Source organism: Eucalyptus grandis, chromosome 1, assembly GCF_016545825.1.
Source record: "Eucalyptus grandis isolate ANBG69807.140 chromosome 1, ASM1654582v1, whole genome shotgun sequence".
NCBI classification, from domain to species: domain Eukaryota; kingdom Viridiplantae; phylum Streptophyta; class Magnoliopsida; order Myrtales; family Myrtaceae; genus Eucalyptus; species Eucalyptus grandis.
In genome coordinates this window covers 37,537,432-37,556,579 of record NC_052612.1, presented here as the reverse complement: position 1 = coordinate 37,556,579, position 19,148 = coordinate 37,537,432, and the positions used below count along the sequence as shown (strand labels likewise).

General features: G+C 37.1%; 1 protein-coding gene across 1 annotated transcript; it reads right to left on the bottom strand.

Annotated features, from left to right (window-relative positions):
• Positions 1-1,119: 1,119 nt before the first annotated feature.
• Positions 1,120-19,119, bottom strand: LOC108958818 (receptor like protein 23-like). Its single transcript, XM_039298939.1, has 9 exons — positions 19,041-19,119; positions 6,503-7,308; positions 4,277-6,055; positions 3,869-4,054; positions 3,393-3,727; positions 3,074-3,170; positions 2,108-2,210; positions 1,849-1,904; positions 1,120-1,218 (listed from the first exon to the last, which is right to left on the bottom strand). The coding sequence occupies exons 1-9, from the start codon at positions 19,117-19,119 to the stop codon at positions 1,120-1,122; spliced, it is 3,540 nt and encodes a 1,179-aa protein (XP_039154873.1).
• Between the last annotated feature and the right edge of the window lie 29 nt (positions 19,120-19,148).

Here is a 19,148-nt window from a genome sequence, read left to right as displayed (position 1 = left end):
TAAATCATCGGAATCCTGAGCCAACCATCCCCCACCGACCTGTCTCGATGAAAGCTTCCCTTTTTCAGTCTTCTTCGCTTCCAGGATCCTCAACGTTTTCGACTTCCCACGGAGAACCTCTAGCCCCTTCTTTGAGTCCTTGGGTGCCACTGCAATCCCATAGAACATCCGAGTTTCACCATCCGTTGCAAGGTTAGTGTCGATGTTCAGCTCAAGCAATTGTATCAGGTGAAACATTACAATACTGACTCAGCAATAGGAGACCCGCACCTGCACCACTACCGTTGTTTCAATTTCGAGGGATGCCCATGCTGAATGAGGTTTTTTAAGTTTCAAAAACTCGTGCTCCATTTTATTTATCAGAGAATTATAATAGATTACGGAATGTGACCTTAGGCAGAACATTTATAGCCTAATTCGAAGCTCAGACTAGTTGACTCAACAATGAGCTTCAATCTGGAACTATACGGGTTAAGAAATGAGAAGCCACTTTCAGTTTATTACATTTGGACTCGGTGGGTCTACCATATAAGGAAATTAGAATTCTCCCTTTGTAACCGATGTAATGATATAAGTATATACCTCATCAATTTCAACGTTGGAGGCCACTACACCACAATATGCACTAACTTTTGACTGCCAATCTGTATGCTTCAAGAATATCACCACCGGAAGCCACCCCACAGGATTTGTATACTTTACAATGACACATGTAGGGTCGCTAAACTCGGATAAGTAATTCCAGGCAGCATCCGCATCCAGATAGTTATATGACATTTCCTGCAGCATCAATACAAAAATTGAGAGAGAGATCTGCTATTGTTACCATGATCTGTTGATAAAGTAAAAGAACTTCATGGAAAAAACTGTTCATGCAGTTGCTAAGAGACTTCTAAAGAGCATCTGATCCCATCTCAAAGACATATGGTTATGATACTAAAAAGGAAGCCAATCAGTCGCCTGTATTGCTAATCTCCTTCGCAAAACATTATTAGTGTTTCCTTATAACTAAACATTCTGCACACTAAAATATACAAATAGTCGACCTAGAAAAGAAAGAAACTAAAGGATACATCAGAACCAATCTCTAAAAAAGTCCCTTACTTGCATGTGTTTAGACTACATGCAATTTTTAATTGCCTTAGTGGCTATGACATCAATTGAGAACACAAACCAGATGAATACCTCCAGTTGTTTGTCTCCAGAGCCGCTCTGACACTGCAGAATCATAGGAAGCAACACATTGAAAAGCCTTCCAAGAAAGTTTTCTACAGAACTGTTGATCATCTCCATTACTCTTCAGGAACTCCAGCAGCGCTGGGTAGTCGTGTCAATCAACCACAATGAGGACATCTTGATGATTCTGTTAGATGACAAATGCCAACATCAATTCAGATTAAGGGCATATAATGGTACTTGACGCAAAACTACAGAAAAATTTACCACATGTATATTGATACATAGAAGCACAAAGCCAGCAACAATTCTTCAAGAAAAGTGCAACATATTGGACATACCTATTTTAGTTTATAATTTAACAAGCATCACAAGAGAAATTGTTGTTTTAACATAAAAGCATGAGAGAAATCATTATCCAAATAGTAAGAAGATAATCCAGAGCCACAATCTCAATGTAAAAGTTAACATGCTTTCAGTCAATTATATGCCTTGGTTACGAGTGCTGTTGTAGCAAAGTTTGCCTGATATCCACGAGCTCAGTGTGACTGAAGACACCAATACAATCATATTCCATCATACGTCCAAATTGAGATGCAATGAAGCAAAATTGAAACATAAGCAAGTCTATGCTCTAATAACAATTAACATGAACAAGTAATAGTAAAAAACCTTCGCAGCAGCTCTGATCATGGCTGGACCACCAATATCAACATTCTCAATTCCATCTTCAAACCAACCATAGAGGTAGCTTTGTCATAGAAAGGATACAAATTAACCACCACTACATCAGAAGTACCTGCACAAGTTCCATCTTGCATTTGGTATAGTAAAATTATGTAGGACCATAGTAATGCGGAGAACATTATTTGTTTGTCCTCAGAATTTCGAAGCTGAAAAACAGTCAGAATGTTACTACAAGAAAACACACCAATTCCATGCTTTTCAAGAGCCTCCATGTGATGCTGTTGGTCTCTCCTAGCAAGGATTCCTCCATGAGTATGAGGATGCAAGGTCTTTACGCGACCATCCAGCTGTTAAATAGAGTAATGTAACATTCCCAAGTTAAAATCTAAATCATTTCGCCAAAAGAAGATTATTCTGTTTGGTGTGTGCCCGGTTGCAGAGAAAAGAGATGAAATTATCATATGTGAATGTTAAAGAGGGAAATCCTTTGGTCGAAGGTCTCAAATGACTGAGATATCATAACCGCTCACAAAGAGAGGCACCATGACTACTTGAAATGTACTAATTGAATATTGTGATCTTGAATTTAGTAGGGAAGTAATTCTCCTTAGTGAAGGGTGCTAGCAAGCACAGTGCAAATCGGCACCTGATTTCTCTAGAGAATCAAGATTGAAGTGCACTCACTTTAACTTTTAGTAAGATACGGAGTATTTGCAGAGAACAAGAAAGGAGATGCGCTAGGTTTCAATGGTTCAACATGTTTGTAAGGATGAATGGATCTCAAAAGGGAGAGAAGATAAATTTGGGGCATCAGGTGCACTATGCCGCCTAAGGACAAATGGCACTCACATTCACAACAGAATCTCGAAAATATGGTCTCAGTAGAGGAACTCTTGAAAATCTTTGATAAACATTAACAACTAGAAATTGATTTTTTTGTCATGAGCCGGAAAGTCTTGAGCTGTCTGAAGTGGTTATGGTATCCGATTTATGCCACCTTTGTTAGGAATAGATGTAGCATGATCATTTTAGCGAAAGCTGTGAAGATCCCAGATAAACTACTTGAAGCCATGACGGATTTCAAGTTGAATGGCATCAGTGCAGTGCCAATCTCGACTGTCGTCATCACTCGTTACAATCAGCTTCCTAAGACAAGGGAACTAAAGAAAGAAAAGAATAAACAATGCAAGTAAGGGACGAAGAAACAAACCATCTCTGGGAAGCAAGTAAGCTGTTCCACTTTGGTGACGGACAACCTGGCATTTTCCAGAGCAGATGCGGTTCCTCCAGTTGAGACAACAGTATACCTAAATGTTTTAATCGGTTAAGGCAACATGAACACTTGAATATGCTGACCTGACAAGTACTCATACCATACGCACCCCTGTATAAAAATACTATCCACAAGCAGTGAAACGTGCCCACAATCCAATCCAACAAAAACAGCGTGGCTTCAGCACCTAAGCTACACCACACGCATACGCATACGAACACCCACACAAGAGAAGTGTGCAAAGTAAAGTCCTCACCCCAATTCCTGGAGGCCTTTTCCAAGAAAAGCGAAATCAGTTTTGTCATACAAAGATATCAATGCCTGCTTGCCCCCCCGAACATTGAAGAAAGGAAAAAAAAATCGGATTTTTTTGCATTTACAAAAGGGCACACGCCCAGAAAAAAAGAACGACGACGCTGATAAGATCGAAGAAGAAGTTAAAGACACGAGAGAAAAGAGGGGTACGAGGAGAAGAAGGGCGCAGCTCCTTGTCGGGCGCAGACAGAATCTCAGCCTCGGCAGCCATGGCTTTGATCGGAGAAGCAGCGCGCGCCGACGAACACGATTGAAGTCGAACACACCCCACAGGTACTGCAACCCCCATGAGGCAAGACGGAGAGAAAGCAGATAGAGTCGAGAGCTGAGACTGAAAGCCACACAAAAAGAGAAGGACCAAACGAAAAGAAAAGAAAAAATATTTATGAGATGAACGAATTGCGCCGGAATTTCTACCGGCTGAGAGCTGGAAGGGCAAGTTCCGGAAAGAAGCGTCGGCGGAGGAGGTGGAGGCGGCGGGAGAACCCAACATGCTATGCTCTGCTCCGCGCACTGTTGTGCTCGGCGAGGCGCTGGAAGACGGCCGTGGACGTGGCAAAGGCACAAAGGAAAAATGCTAAATGCTTTTGAAGTTGCATTTTTCTATCCTGCGAATAAATTTTGCTGATTAATGTTGGAGATATAGTTGCCACGCTTGGATCAATCGATTATTTCCTTATACATTTTCTGATTATGAAGAGAAGAAGAACGAAATACTCTTGCTCGAGTTTGATAATTGAACCTCACCGGAAATCTTCATGGTCGTGAGAATTTGAATAGCACTTTATCCCAGAATTGATAATAAGCAAACCTCCATGATCTCACAAACATTAATGGACCACAAAAAATCCAGAAGCCAACGACGAACCCAAGCGGTATGCCCATGTAAAACCACTTTTTCTCGCTATCATCATTGTCGCCATCGGCATCAACTTCTTTTGTCCCGTTCGGGGTAATTGAGCAACTTTTGTTGAGCTGAAGCCCGCACAATCCGAGGTTTCCTTCAAAAGAACTTCTGGAAAATGTGAGAAATTGTCCACTTGTCGGGATGTTTCCTACAAGTTGATTGTTTGAGAGGTTCAGCAACGAAAGGAAATTGAGATTTGCAAGTTGAGCTGGTATGGTTCCATTGAGGTAGTTCCCTGACAGGTCTAGCGACTCAAGCTTCCCTAGATTCTCGAAAACAGGAGGAATTGAACCCGAGATGGCATTGTGCGATAGATTGACAACATGAAGTGCTTTGAGATCTCCAAGTGTATACGGTATTGGGCCCTCCAATCTATTGCTAGAGAAGTCGATGGACGTGAAAATAGTCAGGATCTTAACGAGTTCTAGCTGTATATCTTTCAAGGTTACACTCATTGTTACTTCATAGTAAGGCAGAGGAAATTTGTAACCCATAGTCTGATACTGCAGGTGATCAAAGTCGACATCGGCCTTCATAGCCTCCCAAGATGCCATGAGACTCGCAGGCAGCATGCCGCCAAAATCATTTGAAGACAAGTCAATGATTCGAAGCATCTTCCAGGAGCTGCGACTATATGGACATCCAATTTCCCCATGCAATTTGTTGGATCGTAAAACAAGGACACGGAGACTTGATATAGACTCGAGATGGCACAGAAATGTCCCATCTATTTGATTGTCCCCGATGTTTACGAAATCCAACATTGTGCAATTTGCCAACGACAATGGAATCTGCCCTTGCAACAAATTCTCACTAATATCCAATGTCTTCAGATTGCATGTTCTTGGGATGTTTTGTAGAATTTCACCATTCAACTGGTTGTTCCTTAGATTCAATACAGTGAGGAACTCCAACTCCATTAAACAATCAGGAATAGTTCCATTCATATGGTTATGCGATAAGTCGAGCACTTGAAGAAAAGCAGCTTTGCAAATAGACCGCGGGATGGACGCATGGAAATTATTCTTCGAAAGGGAGAAGAAAGCCAAGTATTGTGAGTTGTCGCCGATGTGATCCGGAATAACAGAATATATGTTGTTACTTGAGAAATCCAAGTAGGAAGCATGTGATGGCAAGGGTGGCATATTCCCTCGGAGCCTGTTTGAATGGAGGTCGACATAAATCAGAATAGAAGTAAGATTGCCCGGGGGTGTTTCGAAATCTTCAAATAAATTAGAGGAAAAATTGAGATCTCGAAGACTTTCTAGTGTCCATATCCATCTCGGTATATCCCCTTGAATATAATTTTCAGAGAGGTCGAGAACGATCAATTCGGACTGATTAGCCAAAAATTGAGGCAATGTCGTCAACTGGCAAGAAGCCAAAAATAAGGATTCAAGGTCAGGGAATGAAGAGGCCTGGGAAGTAGTATTTGTGGCATCAATGGAGAAACGATTGTAGGAAAGATCCAAATCCGAAAGATATCTTAGCTGTTGAATCAAGTTAATATGGAATGAGCCACTCAAATTATTGGAAGAAAGTGAGAGAGAGCTGAGCTCTCGAAGTTCCCATATAAACATCGGTAGTTCTCCTCCTATATTGTTGTTGCTCAAATCAAGTGTATCAAGCACGTGCGATGGAGCATCAAAAGATTCCTTGAATTCACCAGAAAATCGGTTATCGGAAAGATATAGCTCCTGAATTGAAGGATGTGTGAACAGAGATGAAGGAATATTTCCTTCAAGCAAATTGTTTTGCAGGTCGAGAACAAGAAGACTCAAGAGGGATTCCCATTGTGTTGAATCAATCGGACCAATTAAATTATTGAGGGGCAAAATGATTTGCGTTAGATTCTAGGACTTGCTAAGTGATGGAATTGGACCATTAAAATTGTTGAATGAGAAGTGCAAATAAGAAAGTCGCGAGAGATTGGTGAAAGAGCTTGGGATATTTCCATAAAAGGAACAATTCACTAGTTCTATTCTTGACAGATTTCTGAGATTACCAATTGAATCTGGGAGCCTCCCGGAAATATTCGTTTCACTAAGAATTAGTGTTTGAAGAGAACCATTCTCTAGAAACTCTGGCAAAGAACCTTGAAGGAGTTTATTGGATGATAGGTCAAGGGTTTGAAGTGTTTGTACTTGGAAGATTTCATGAGGAAATTCTCCCCATAGGCCAACTTCCCCCAGGCTCAGAGTTTTCAAGCTAGAAAAATTTGCTAGGAAACTAGGAACTGTGGAGGACAAGTCATTGCCATCAAGTTGAATGATCGATAGATTAGAAAGACTCATAAGGGAAGGGTCAATAGGACCAGACAAAGAACAATATGACATGCTCAACACCTCAAGTTTTGGCACTGAAGAAGACAATGCATCGAACCACTCACTTCCCTTAGCAGACACATTGACCCAATCCAGGTACAGCTCCCTTAACTCCCCCAAATCCCCAATTAGCGACCTCAAAGAGGGCTTCTCAAGTTTCAACAAACCCTCGTAAATGTTGTAAACAAGACTGAGATCAAGAGTACGTAACTTCGTTAGGCACGATAGCTCCATAGGAATCTGCCCAGCAAATCCGGCATTGGACAAGTTGAGATGTGCCAAGCGGCTGAGATTAGCAAAGCCCGATGGAATCGCCATGGAGTTGAAGTTGTTGAATGCCAAGTTCAGGCTTCGAAGGAACTCGAGCCTAAAGAGGCTCGAGGAACCATTGATTCCGCCAGAGATTGACTCTTCGCTCAAATCGAGACCAACCACGAGGCCGTCCTCGCATGTCACGCCACTCCACGAATTAGCACTCTGGTCCCAGCGTACTAGCTTGGACGACGTGGAGGTGTCAAAGACAAGGCTGTATCTCAGCTCGAGCAATAGTAATCTCTGGTCAACGCCAAGACACTGGGTTGACGCTGAAGCCATAGCAACGTTGGAGAAGATGGTGATCGTGGATACTGCAAGAAGAAGCCATGAAATGATGGAATTTCTCATCGGAATAGGCTGAGGAAGAGAGCGGGAAGAGCAGTCGTTCCAAGGAAAGCGCAAAGCCTTTTGTTGATATTCGGGATGTCATCATTAGTCACTAAAGTTAGGCTTTTATATCACTTTTCATAGTACTAGGACAAATATTCTTTATTTAATATGCTTTTTCAACATTCGATTGGTATAAACCACAACTTTCATTTTCATTTTTTTTTTTATCTCTTACCAATCATGAAAACTACAGACCAGACCTCATTCATAAATTGCATACAATGTATTATTCGTGCTTATGGGGACTATCTCACATGAGAAATGTTTCAATGCCAGATCTTGATGTCAACATCGGTCACTAGAGAAAGAAATAAAAGAAGAAATGAAAAAAATTCTAGAAAATTAAAAAGATTAAGCAAATCAACATTGTGTTGTCCAAAAACATATTATAGTCAATTTGAAGTATTCTTCATGCCCAACCTTTTAAAGGGGTTGGACGTGAAGACAATAATTTTTCCACGCAAACCAAAGTTGTATTTTGGGCCAAGATTGATTGTACCAATTGGATTGCACCCTCAAAGTGGGCGTAATTTGATAAGTCAAAAGTCACAAATGAAGTGATTTATGCATAATTTTCCAATCCACCATTAACTAGAATTGGTGAATGTTCTCTCGAATTAGGACTTTTACAAGTCAATAAATTCTCTTTTGGAGCAATGTGTTGTGCCGTAGAGATGAACATATCACTAGTGACGTTCAAAATTATGAAAATTTATGGTGGCTGACAAATTGCGATTTACTATAAGAGATAACTTGTAAAAAGGTTTCTATAGTAGGTGATTAAAGGTTGTACAAAAAAATTGGAAAAAAAAAAAACATGATCATCAAAAGGACTACATTGCAACTTTTCAAAAAGATTCAAGATTTAGATTGCATTTCCTAAATGGTTTAAACAAAATCTAATGTAAATTTCTAATTAGTGTAGTAAGATCATTTGGAATGCTTAAACAAAAGGGAAAATAAAAGAAAATAAAAAATGAACAAGTGGAAGATAAGACAATCAATGTTAATTAATGTGTGAATGGCAGATAATTTTGCCACTATGATTTCAACTTTGAAGGAAGATTATATATAGAATTTAGCAATATACATTTGCTCGGTTAATGATTAATCATACCGAAAATGGTTGCACTATAGACCAAACCTCGTTCATAAATTGCATACAATGTATTATTCGTGCTTACGGATACTATATCCCACACACAAAATGTTCCAACGCTAGATCTGGTGTCACCATCTCTTGCCAGAAAAGGAAATAAAATAAGAAAAGAAAAAAATCTAGAAAATTAAAAAGATTAAGCAAATCAATGTTGTGTTGTCCAAAAACAAAGTTTAGTTAATCTGAAGTCTTCTTCACACTCAACCTTTTTAAAAGGGTTGGACGTAAAGAGAATAATTTTTCCAAGCAAGCCATAATTGTATTTTGGGCCAAAATTGGCCTTACCCATTGGATTGTACCCTCGAAGTGGCATAATTTGATAAGTCAAAAGTGATTTATGCCTAACTTTCCAACCCATCGATAACTAGGGTTGATGAATATTCCTCTCAAATTAAGACTTTTACAAGTCAATAAATTCTTATTTGGAGCAATGAGTCTTGCCATAGAGATAAATGTATCACTAGCGACATGCAAAATTATGGAAATTTATGGTGGCCGACAAATTGCCACTAACTCTAAGCAATAACTTGTAAAAAGATTTTATAGTATGTGATTAAAGGTTGTACAAAAAAAAATCGGGAAAAAAATGATGATCCAAAGGACTACATTGCAACTTTTCAAAAAGATTCAAGATTTAGACCTCATTTCCTAAATGGTTTAAAAATTCCAATGTAAATTTCTAATTAGTGCAATAACATCATTTGAAATGCCTCAACAAAAGGAAAAAAAGAAAAAGAAAATAAAGAATTAATGAGTAGAAGATAAGACAATCCATGTTAATTAATGTGTGAATTTACAATCGATAGAGAAATAATCAAAGCAAATATCATATTATAAGATTATCGAGACAAAACTTTAACGTGACGAAGGGCAAATAATTTTGCCACTGATTTTAACATTGAAGAAAGATTATATATAGAATGTAGTAATATGCATTCACTCAGTTAATGATTAATTGTACTGAAAATAGTTGCACTATATCCTTTTCACCTTCGAAACCGGGGGACTCTTCTTAGTGGGCATTTTATTTGAGAAAATTATTAAATTATATTAATATTTTTGTTGGAGAACCTCACATCAAAATTAAGGGAGAAAAGCCACATCCTATACATGAATGTGCTCAAGTTTAAGTTCACATTAATGGTGTCAGTGCTCCGATAATTGTCAACCATTCGACGGGGTAAAACTACAGATGTTTTGAAGACAATAAATCTTCTTGTGATAAGATTTATGAATTATTTGGTGAGATCGAGAGTGCTTTTTCAATGGTTATTTGATGAAGATTATATCTATAATTACTTTGAGTTATCGCAGATCTGATTGTAAATTTCGAAAGTTTAGTGGTGCAACGAAAAGTAGGACGAAAACTGGGGAATGCGCTTAGCTTTTCACAAATTATAAGGATAGGCCATTTAGAGGGGACACAACGGGCCACCATGCACTCCATTTGGTTAGTTAGAAATAATGCGGAAAGTAAATTGGAAAATTTTCTATATATGTTAAATGTACTATACAAAAACATATCTGTGGGCTTTAAAGGAAGGCTATATATAGTAACATAACATTACAACAGAAATAACAATCAATCAATATTATAATCAAAGAGATACACATAATTAGTTAATACATTTCTAACCACTTCCTCAAAATCAAGGTGACATAGAAGAAGTCAATTGGATTTTGGAGAAAAAATCTTAAAAATGCTCAGGTGTACAAGCCATAGTGCATATATCAACTATTTGATTAACTGATGTAGTATAAAAAAGACGAACGGTGCCATGAATCATTTAAGAGCATATAAAGAGACAATCTATTTCTACATGTTTGGTGTGCTCAAGGAAAACATCATTTCGTGTTATTTGGATAGCACTCTAATTGTTGTAATAAAGTATCGTTCCACCGCCATGATGGACACCCATGTCCTCTAATAACAAAATAGTTTCTTTTGATTTTAACATTTTTTTCAATAATAATTTAAAAAAAAAAATCATCCCTGCTTGCCACACCAACATACTAAGACTTATTTAAGGATTTGACTGAGAATGTGGTAGAGTTGGGGGAGTTGATTCCCAAAATAAAAATAAAAGTTGAAGGATCCAATTGCACAAGCAACATAAGTATGGGAACTAAAGTCGAACTTTAACTTTTCTACTAGCAAAGGAACACCGGTTAGCTAGGGCCTTCAAAACATTATTAATTAATAGTGTAAGTCATTAGATCAATTGATAATGAGAAGATTAAAAATATATTTGTAAAGTCCCTGCATTATTTAAACTCTATCTACTAAAAAATAAATAAGGGCCAATTTTTTTATAAATCTCAACCACTATATTTTTTAACATAACTATTTTCTTTTAAATTTTGAACATTTCAGGATTTTTCTTTCTACATCTATCCTTTACTCCTTTCTCAACTTCCTTTTAAAAAAATTCATTTTTTCCAACTTTTGGATATTATTATTAAGGCTAGGTTTAGTTAACTGTGGGAAAGTTACTAATTTAATCATAAATCTTGCATAGATTCCAATGTAGTTTTAAAGTTTTCAGTAGGTCAAATGTAGTCTTAAACTTTTGCATTAAATTTTAATGTAGTTTTGCCCTTCAATTTTTGGTTGAAATACTGACAGCATAGTACAGTCATCACTGGCCATCCAATGGGCTTGACTGGTGATTTGCATGAACAAATTTATTCAAAACAATTTTTGAGTTTTTTTTTTAAATGTTTTTTCTTTTCTTTCCATTTCATTTTCATTCCCCATTTCCACTTTTTCCATTTCCTTTTTTCTTTTCTTTCCTATTAACACTAGATCCAATACACAATCCTCAAATTCTCCATCAAACCACAATATTACAACCATGTCCGTAGATATTGCGTAACGTTCGGATTTGTATAAACCACAACTTTGTTTTACCACTCATGAAAACTACATATCAAACCTCGTTCATAAATTGTGTACAATGTATTATTCGTGCTTGAGGGGACTATATCCCCCACAAGAAATGTTTCAATGCCAGATCTGGTGTCAACATTGCTCGCTAGAAAAGGAAATAAAAGAAAAAATGAAAAAGATTAAGCAAATCAACGTTGTGTCGTCTGAAAATAGAGTCTAGTCAATCTGAAGTCTTCCTCATGCTCAACCTTTAAAAGGGGTTGGCCGTGAAGACAATAATTTTTCCAAGCAAGCTAGAATTGCATTTTGGGCCAAGATTGGCCGTACCGATTAGATTGCACCCTCAAAGTAGGCGTAATTTGATAAGTCAAAAGTCACCAATAAAGTGATTTATGCCTAACTTTCCAACCCACCAATAACTAGGATTGGTGAATGTTCTTTCAAATGAGGACTTTTACAAGTCAATAAATTCTTTTTTGGAGCAATGTGTTGTGCCATAGAGACGAATGTACCACTAGCGACGTTCAAAATATGGAAATTTATGGTGGTCGAGAAATTGCCACTCGCTCTAAGCGATAACCTGTAAAATGTTTTCTATAGTAGGTGATTAAAGGTTGTACAAAAAATTTGGGAAAAAATGATGGTCAAAAGGATTACATCGCAACTTTTTAAAAAGATTCAAGATTTAGACTGCAATAACATCATTTGAAATGCAGTAACATCATTTGAAATGCCTAAACAAAAGGAAAAAAAAAGAAAATAAATAATGAACGAGTAGAAGAAAAGACAATCAATGTTAATTAATGTGTGAATTTACAATCGATAGAGAAATAATCAAAGCAAATATCACATTATAAGGAAGATTATCAAGACAAAACTTTAACGCGATGAAGGGCCGATAATTTTGCCACTATGATTTTAACGTTGAAGAAAGATTATATATAGAAGGTAGCAAGCAATATTTATTTGCTCGGTTAATGATAAATTGTACTAAAAATAGTTGCACTACAGACCAAACCTCATTCATAAATTGCATACAATGTGTTATTCCTACTTATGGGGACTCTATCCCACACAAGAAATGTTTCGACGCCAAATCTGGCCTCGACATCGCTCGCTAGAAAAGGAAATAAAAGAAGAAAAGAAAAAGAATCTAGAAAATTAAAAAGATTAATCAAATCAGCATTGTGTTGTCCGAAAGTAGAGTTTAGTCAATTTGAATTCTTCTTCACACTCAACCTTTTAATAGGGGTTGGACGTGAAGATAATAATTTTTCCAAGCAAGCGAGAATTGCATTTTGGGCCAAAATTAGTCGTACCTGTTGGATTGCACCCTCAAATTGGGCTTAATTTGATAAGTCAAAAGTCACCAATGAATCAATTTATGCCTAACTTTCCAACCCACCCATAATTAGGATTGGTGAATGTTCTCTCAAATTAAGACTTTTACAAGTCAATAAATTCTCTTTTGGAGCAATGTGTCGTGCCATAGAGATGAATGTACCACTAGCGATGTCCAAAATTATGGAAATTTATGGTGACTGATAAATTGCCACTCACTCTAAGCGATAACTTGTAAAAAGGTTTCTATAGTAGGTGATTAAAGGTTGTACAAAAGAATCTAGAAAAAACAAAATGATGATGCAACTTTTCAAAAAGATTCAAGATTTAGACCTCATTTCCTAAGTGGTTTAAAAATTCTAATGTAAATTTCTAATTAGTGCAGTAACATCATTTGAAATGCCTAAACAAAAGAAAAATAAAGAATAAAATAAAGAATGAACAAGTGGAAGACAAGACAACCAATGTTAATTAATTTATGAATTTACAATCGATAGAGAAATAATCAAAGTAAATATCATATTATAAGGAAGATTATCGAGACAAAACTCTAACGCGACGAAGGACATATAATTTTGCCACTATGATTTTAACATTGAAGAAATATTATATATATAATGTAGTAGCAATATGCATTCACTCGGTTAATGATTAATTTGTACTGAAAAGAGGTGCACTATATCATTTTCACCTTCGAAACCGGGGGACTCTTCTTAGTGGGTACTTTATTTGAGAAAATTATTAAATTATATTAAATTTTTTTTATTGGAGAACCTCACATCAAAATTAAGGGAGAAAAGCCACATCCTGTATATGAATGTGCTTAAGTTTAAGTTTATGTTGATGGTGTTAGTGCTCTGATAATTGTCAACCCATTTGACAGGGTAAAACTGCAAATATTTTGAAGACAATAAATCTTCTTGCGATAAGATTTATGAATTATTTGGTGAGATCCAGAGTGCTTTTTCAATGGTTTTTTTTTTTATGAAGATTATATCTAAAATCACTTTGAGTTATCACAAATCTGATTGTAAATTTGGAAAGTTTAGCAGTGCAATGAAAAGTAGGACGAATATTGGGCAATGCACTTGACTTTTCACAAATTATAAGGATAGGCCATTTAGAGGGAACACAATGGACCACCATGCTCTCCATTTGGTTAGTTAGAAATAATGCAGAAAAGTGAATTGGAGAATTTTCTATATATATATTCAATGTACTACACAAGAACTTATTTATGGGCTTTAAAGGACAGCTATATATGGTAACATAACATTACAATAAAAATTACAATCAATTAGAATTATAATGGAAGAGGTACACAGAATCAGGTAATATATTTCTAACATCATTCTCAAAGTCATGGTGACATAGAAGAAGTCAATTGGATTTTGGAGAAAAATTCTTAAAAATGCTCAGGTGGATAAGCCACAGTGCATAAATTAGCGATTTGATTAACTAACGTAGTAGAGACAAGACGAACAATGTCATAAAGCATGTAAGAGCATATGAAATGACAATCTATTTCTATATGCTTGGTGCGCTCATGGTAAACATCATTATGTGTCATTTGGATAGCACTCTGATTGTCGTAAGAAGGTATCGTTCCACCATCATGATGGACACCCATGTCCTCTAATAACAATCACAACCATAATAATTATGTTGTTGGATGAGCAAGAAAAGGATATTTTGCTTCAGTACTAGATCGAGCAACAACAGTCCGTTTCTTATTACGCCTTGAGATAAGTGAGTTAATTAGAAAGAAGCAGCCAGTAGAGGAGCAATGATCAAGAGTGTCTCCAACCTCGTTAGCATCATAATAAGCCTTCAACTCCAAGGCAAATTGAGCAGAAAAGTGAAGGCCATGAAATAAGGTGCCCTTAACATAGTGAAGAATTTGACGACCGCCAGCAAAATGAGTGGTTCGCAACGCTATCATGAACTGACTGATAATGTGAACAATGTAGACTACATCAAGACGAGTGACAGCAAGGTATGCAAGACTGCCAACTAGCTTTCAATAAAGATTAGGATATGGAAGAAGAGTCCCATCTTTGTCATTAAATTGGACGTTAGTCTTAATGAGAGTTCTAACGGTCTTGTTATTAGTAAGTCTGCTCGAGAAAGAAGATTAGTGGCATATTTACCTTGAGAAAGATAATAGCTCGAGGAACCCACCCGTGGAGCGTAGTTGATTGAGATATCTCCTCTAGCGAAGGAGGTCAAGGGTTCGAAACCCTGCGTTGTTAGCGATTAAAGCGGGGGGCCACGGCGGTGGGTTGCTGGGCTAGTTTCCCCCGAGGTATAGTTGTTGTTGGGCCTCCACCGTGGAGGCCAGTGAGACCCCAAATCGGCGTAAGCCGACAAGGGCAAGCTCCGGTGGATCATCGGTCACCGAAAAAAAAAGAAGAAGACAATAGCTCGAGGAATTAGAAGTAAACTCCAAGCTTAAAATGTAACTTAGCTCTTTGAGAGTCTTCATTTCAAACTGTTGACTGAGATGTTGTTGGAATTTTGTAATACCCATATATTTATTGCTAATGATGACCATATTGTCCACATATAAAAGAAAAGAATATATCCACGAGATGTTTGATGAACAAAGAGAGCGTTGTCATAAGGGTTAGATTCAAATCCAAGGCGTTCCATGGGGGAGCTGAACTTAGAGTACCATACACAAGGAGCTTGCTTCAATCCATGTAATGCTCAACCTAATTGACACACTTTGTCAAAAGTAGTATATTCAAGAGAAGATTCCATATATACTTCCTCGACAAGATTGTCATTAAGAAAAACATTTTTAACATTCATCTGGAACAAAGAACTTCGCTTAAAGGAGGCAAAAGATTTTGAATAGTCGTAAGACATGCAACCAAAGCAAATGTCACATCATAGTCAATCTCATACTCTTGAGTTAAACTTTTTGCTACTAGTTGGGCTTTATAGCATTACAACGCACCATCTACCTTAATTTTGATCTCATACACCCATTTACAACCTATAACAGACTTTCTAGGAGGCAAATCAATCAAATTCCAATTATAAGATTAGTCTTACGCTTGCAACTCACGCACCATTTTTCTTTTAACCAAAGAGGATTAGTACAAGCTTCTCTCTATGTGTGGGGCTCGTGAAGTAACAGTAGAATAACCATGAAAATCACAAAACTGAATAGAAGGTTGACTAACGACAAACAGGAGAAGAAGGTATCACTAAGGATGGAGAATTCATGGATGGCGAAGACATCTCAAGAGTTGTTCAAATGGGGTTGTCACATGCATCTACATCAAGATTAGAAGAAGACAACTCTAAAGATGAAGATGAAAGTCAATCATCTTCAGGAAATAATTCCACCAAAGGATTAGTGAAGAAGCATATGTTTGGAGATGACTCAAAAGGACGGAGAGATGAAAACATCTTGTGTTCGCAAATAGTAACATGACGAGATGCATGTAGAATATTAGAGACAAGATTTCAACATCTCTACCCTTTATTCTCAATGTCATACCAAAGGAAGCAACATAAATAAGCCCGAGGTTCTAATTTCATGCGTCCATTAAGAAGTAGATGCACAAAACAAGCATTGACAAAGACTTGAAGAATATCATAATTAGGAACATCACTATACAAGTGCTTGTAAGAAGATATTTTACCTAGAGTAGGTGACAGAATACAATTGACAATGTAAACAACAATTTGACAAGCTTCTCCCCAAAATTGTTTTAGACAAGAGAGGCTAGGACAACAAGAGAGTCTAGGACAAGAAGAGGGCATACAACATCAAAGATATGCCTATGTTTACACTCTCCTTGACCATTTTGTTGGGAAGCTCTCAGAAATGATAGTACCATTTTGAGAAATAATAAGAAGAAACTCTTTATCTTCATATTCCATGGCATTATCGATATGAAAAACCCTGATATCTTGAAAAAATTGTGCTTTGATTATGGAACAAAGTCGTGATAAATATGAGTGAGTTTAGAGCTATTTTTCATAAGATAATGTTAAGTATAATGAAAATGATCATCAATAAAAAATCATAAAATAACGAGATCCTCCCATAGTTGGAGTGGGAGATTGCCCTCAAATATTAGAGTGAATTAGATCAAGTGAAGCATAAGAGATAGAGTCACTAAGATCAAATGATAATGCATGATATTTTCTTAACACACAAGATAAGCAATCGAAATTTTTATTGTCAACAAGACCTAGATTACCATTGAAAGTCAAAGGACCTAATCTAGAGAAAGATTCATGGCCCAAACAAGAATGCCAAATTTCATATGAAACTATGGCAACGCAACCAATGAAAGAGTTTGGAAGCTATAAGGAAACAAGCGCAAACAAACGTCCCACTTTATAGCTTGTCCCAATTGTCTATCCTATTTGTGGATCTTGACATGACAACCATATAAAGAGAAATGTATCAAAACCAAGGTCACATAATTGTCGGCAGAAGTCCAGCACAAGTGCCGCCAGCAGCCGCGCGGGACACTTAAGTGCCATAACTTCAAAAAAAACGGTACATGGTGCTACTTTTTTTTTTCGAGTGGGACACTTAAGTGCATTCCGCGACCCTTGCCGGAAATCCTATGTGGCAATATTTTATTATTTTTTTTGCCTACGTGGCTCGCCGGAGCTCCAAAATCAGCATAAAAATTAAAAAAAAATTAAAAAAAAAAGAAAATTTTAAAAATTTTAATTTTAAAAAATTTAAAAATTTAAAAAAAAAAGAAAATTTTAAAAATTTTAATTTTAAAAAATTTTAAAATTTTAATTTTAAAAATTTTAAAATTTAAAAACAAAATAAGAAAATTTAAAAAATTTAAAAATTAAAAAAAAAAAGGGGGTGGGGAGGTCGAGCGGCCGAGGGCTGAGCCCTCGCCTCCCCGCCGTCGCCGGCCCTTCCCGCGACGGCGGGGGCGGCGGCGGCGAGGGCCAGCCCTCAGCCGCCCCGTTCCGACCTCCCCACCCCCCCCTTTTTTTTAAATTTTCTTAATTTTTAAAAAATTTTAAATTTTTTTCTTAATTTTTAATTTTTCTTAATTTTTTAAATTTTTAAAATTTTTCTTTTTTTTTTTTTTTTTGAATACTTTATAATTTAATTAATTTTTATATTATTATTTACACGTAGACACGAAACGGCGTCGTTTTGCGTTTTCTCGCGCACGTCGGCGTGCAAAACGACGCCGTTTGGACTAAACTCGCCGGAAAATTGCCACGTCAGCCATTTGGCCGGATTTTCGCCGGAGTGGCACTTAAGTGTCCCATTTACTCCGATGATGGCACTTAAGTGTACCATTTTAAAGTTATGGCACTTAAGTGTCCCGGTGTGCCAAGTTATGGCACTCCAGGTGTCCTCACCTCCATAATTGTCCAACAGATATCAAGTTTAATAAGAATTTATGAACTAAGAAAGTGTCGAGTAAGGACAATTTGGACATCAAAAATTTCCCTATAAGACTAACTATCATCGGTGAGTTATCAACTATATGAATAATAGGTACTTGTGAAGTGAATGACTTTGAATTAAATAAATTGTAAATGGAAATCATGTGATTATGGCAAGCAAAATCAAAGAACCATAGATTAGGAGTACCTAAAGTGACCAAATTGTAATGTTAGGGTGCTTTGTCATTCTAAATGTAATGTCTATAAATTATTTCCATAAGATTAAATAAAGCACATATCGAGAAGAGCAAGATAGACACACACCGAGGAGAGAAAACAAGAGCCCCACGCAATTTCGGATCACATTTCATCAGGCCTATCATATGTTGCGTTCACGGAAGAAATCAACGAGATGTTGTGAGATCAAGATAAGTGGACATAATAGCCACTTAGTTTTAAACCGTCATAGGTCTTGAGCTCAATATCACTTGTGTCATAAAGGAAGTTGCCGCACGTTATTTATTAGGAATCCATAAATTGACGTGAAATTTTGCCATAATCTAACGTAAGCGTGACATTCACTTAGAAACCTCCCTCAACTCATCGAAATTGCCAAGTTCAATTTGTCTACTATACATTTTTACAAGATGTTTTTGTTATGTTTGTCAAGTTACATTAAATTTATGCACAGCAAGCAAGAAGTAAGTGCAATTTATGCCTATAAAACCCTTTCCCCACCTCAACTCATCAATACCCTAAACCAAATCCAAACTCGTTAGTCATTCCCCCTTAACAATGGAATCGGTTGATAATGGAGTGATGAGCGAGAGCGAGATCGTCCAAGCCCAAGCTCACGTATGGACCCATACTTTCAACTCCATCTCCTCCATGTCCCTCAAATGCGCCATCGAACTCGGCATCCCCGACACCCTCCACCACCACGGCCATCCCATGACACTTACCAAACTCGCCGCCAA

Excerpts from the sequence above, each read along its gene's own strand:
- LOC108958818 (XM_039298939.1), bottom strand. The coding sequence starts at position 19,119 with ATGGCCGTGGTGGTGGAGGGTGTCGGGGATGCCGAGTTCGATGGCGCA. Across the intron at positions 4,055-4,276 it reads TTTGTGGTCCATTAATGTTT|AAAAATGCAACTTCAAAAGC; the intron begins GTGAGATCATGG and ends TTCGCAGGATAG. Across the intron at positions 2,211-3,073 it reads TTACTTGCTTCCCAGAGATG|CTGGATGGTCGCGTAAAGAC; the intron begins GTTTGTTTCTTC and ends TCTATTTAACAG.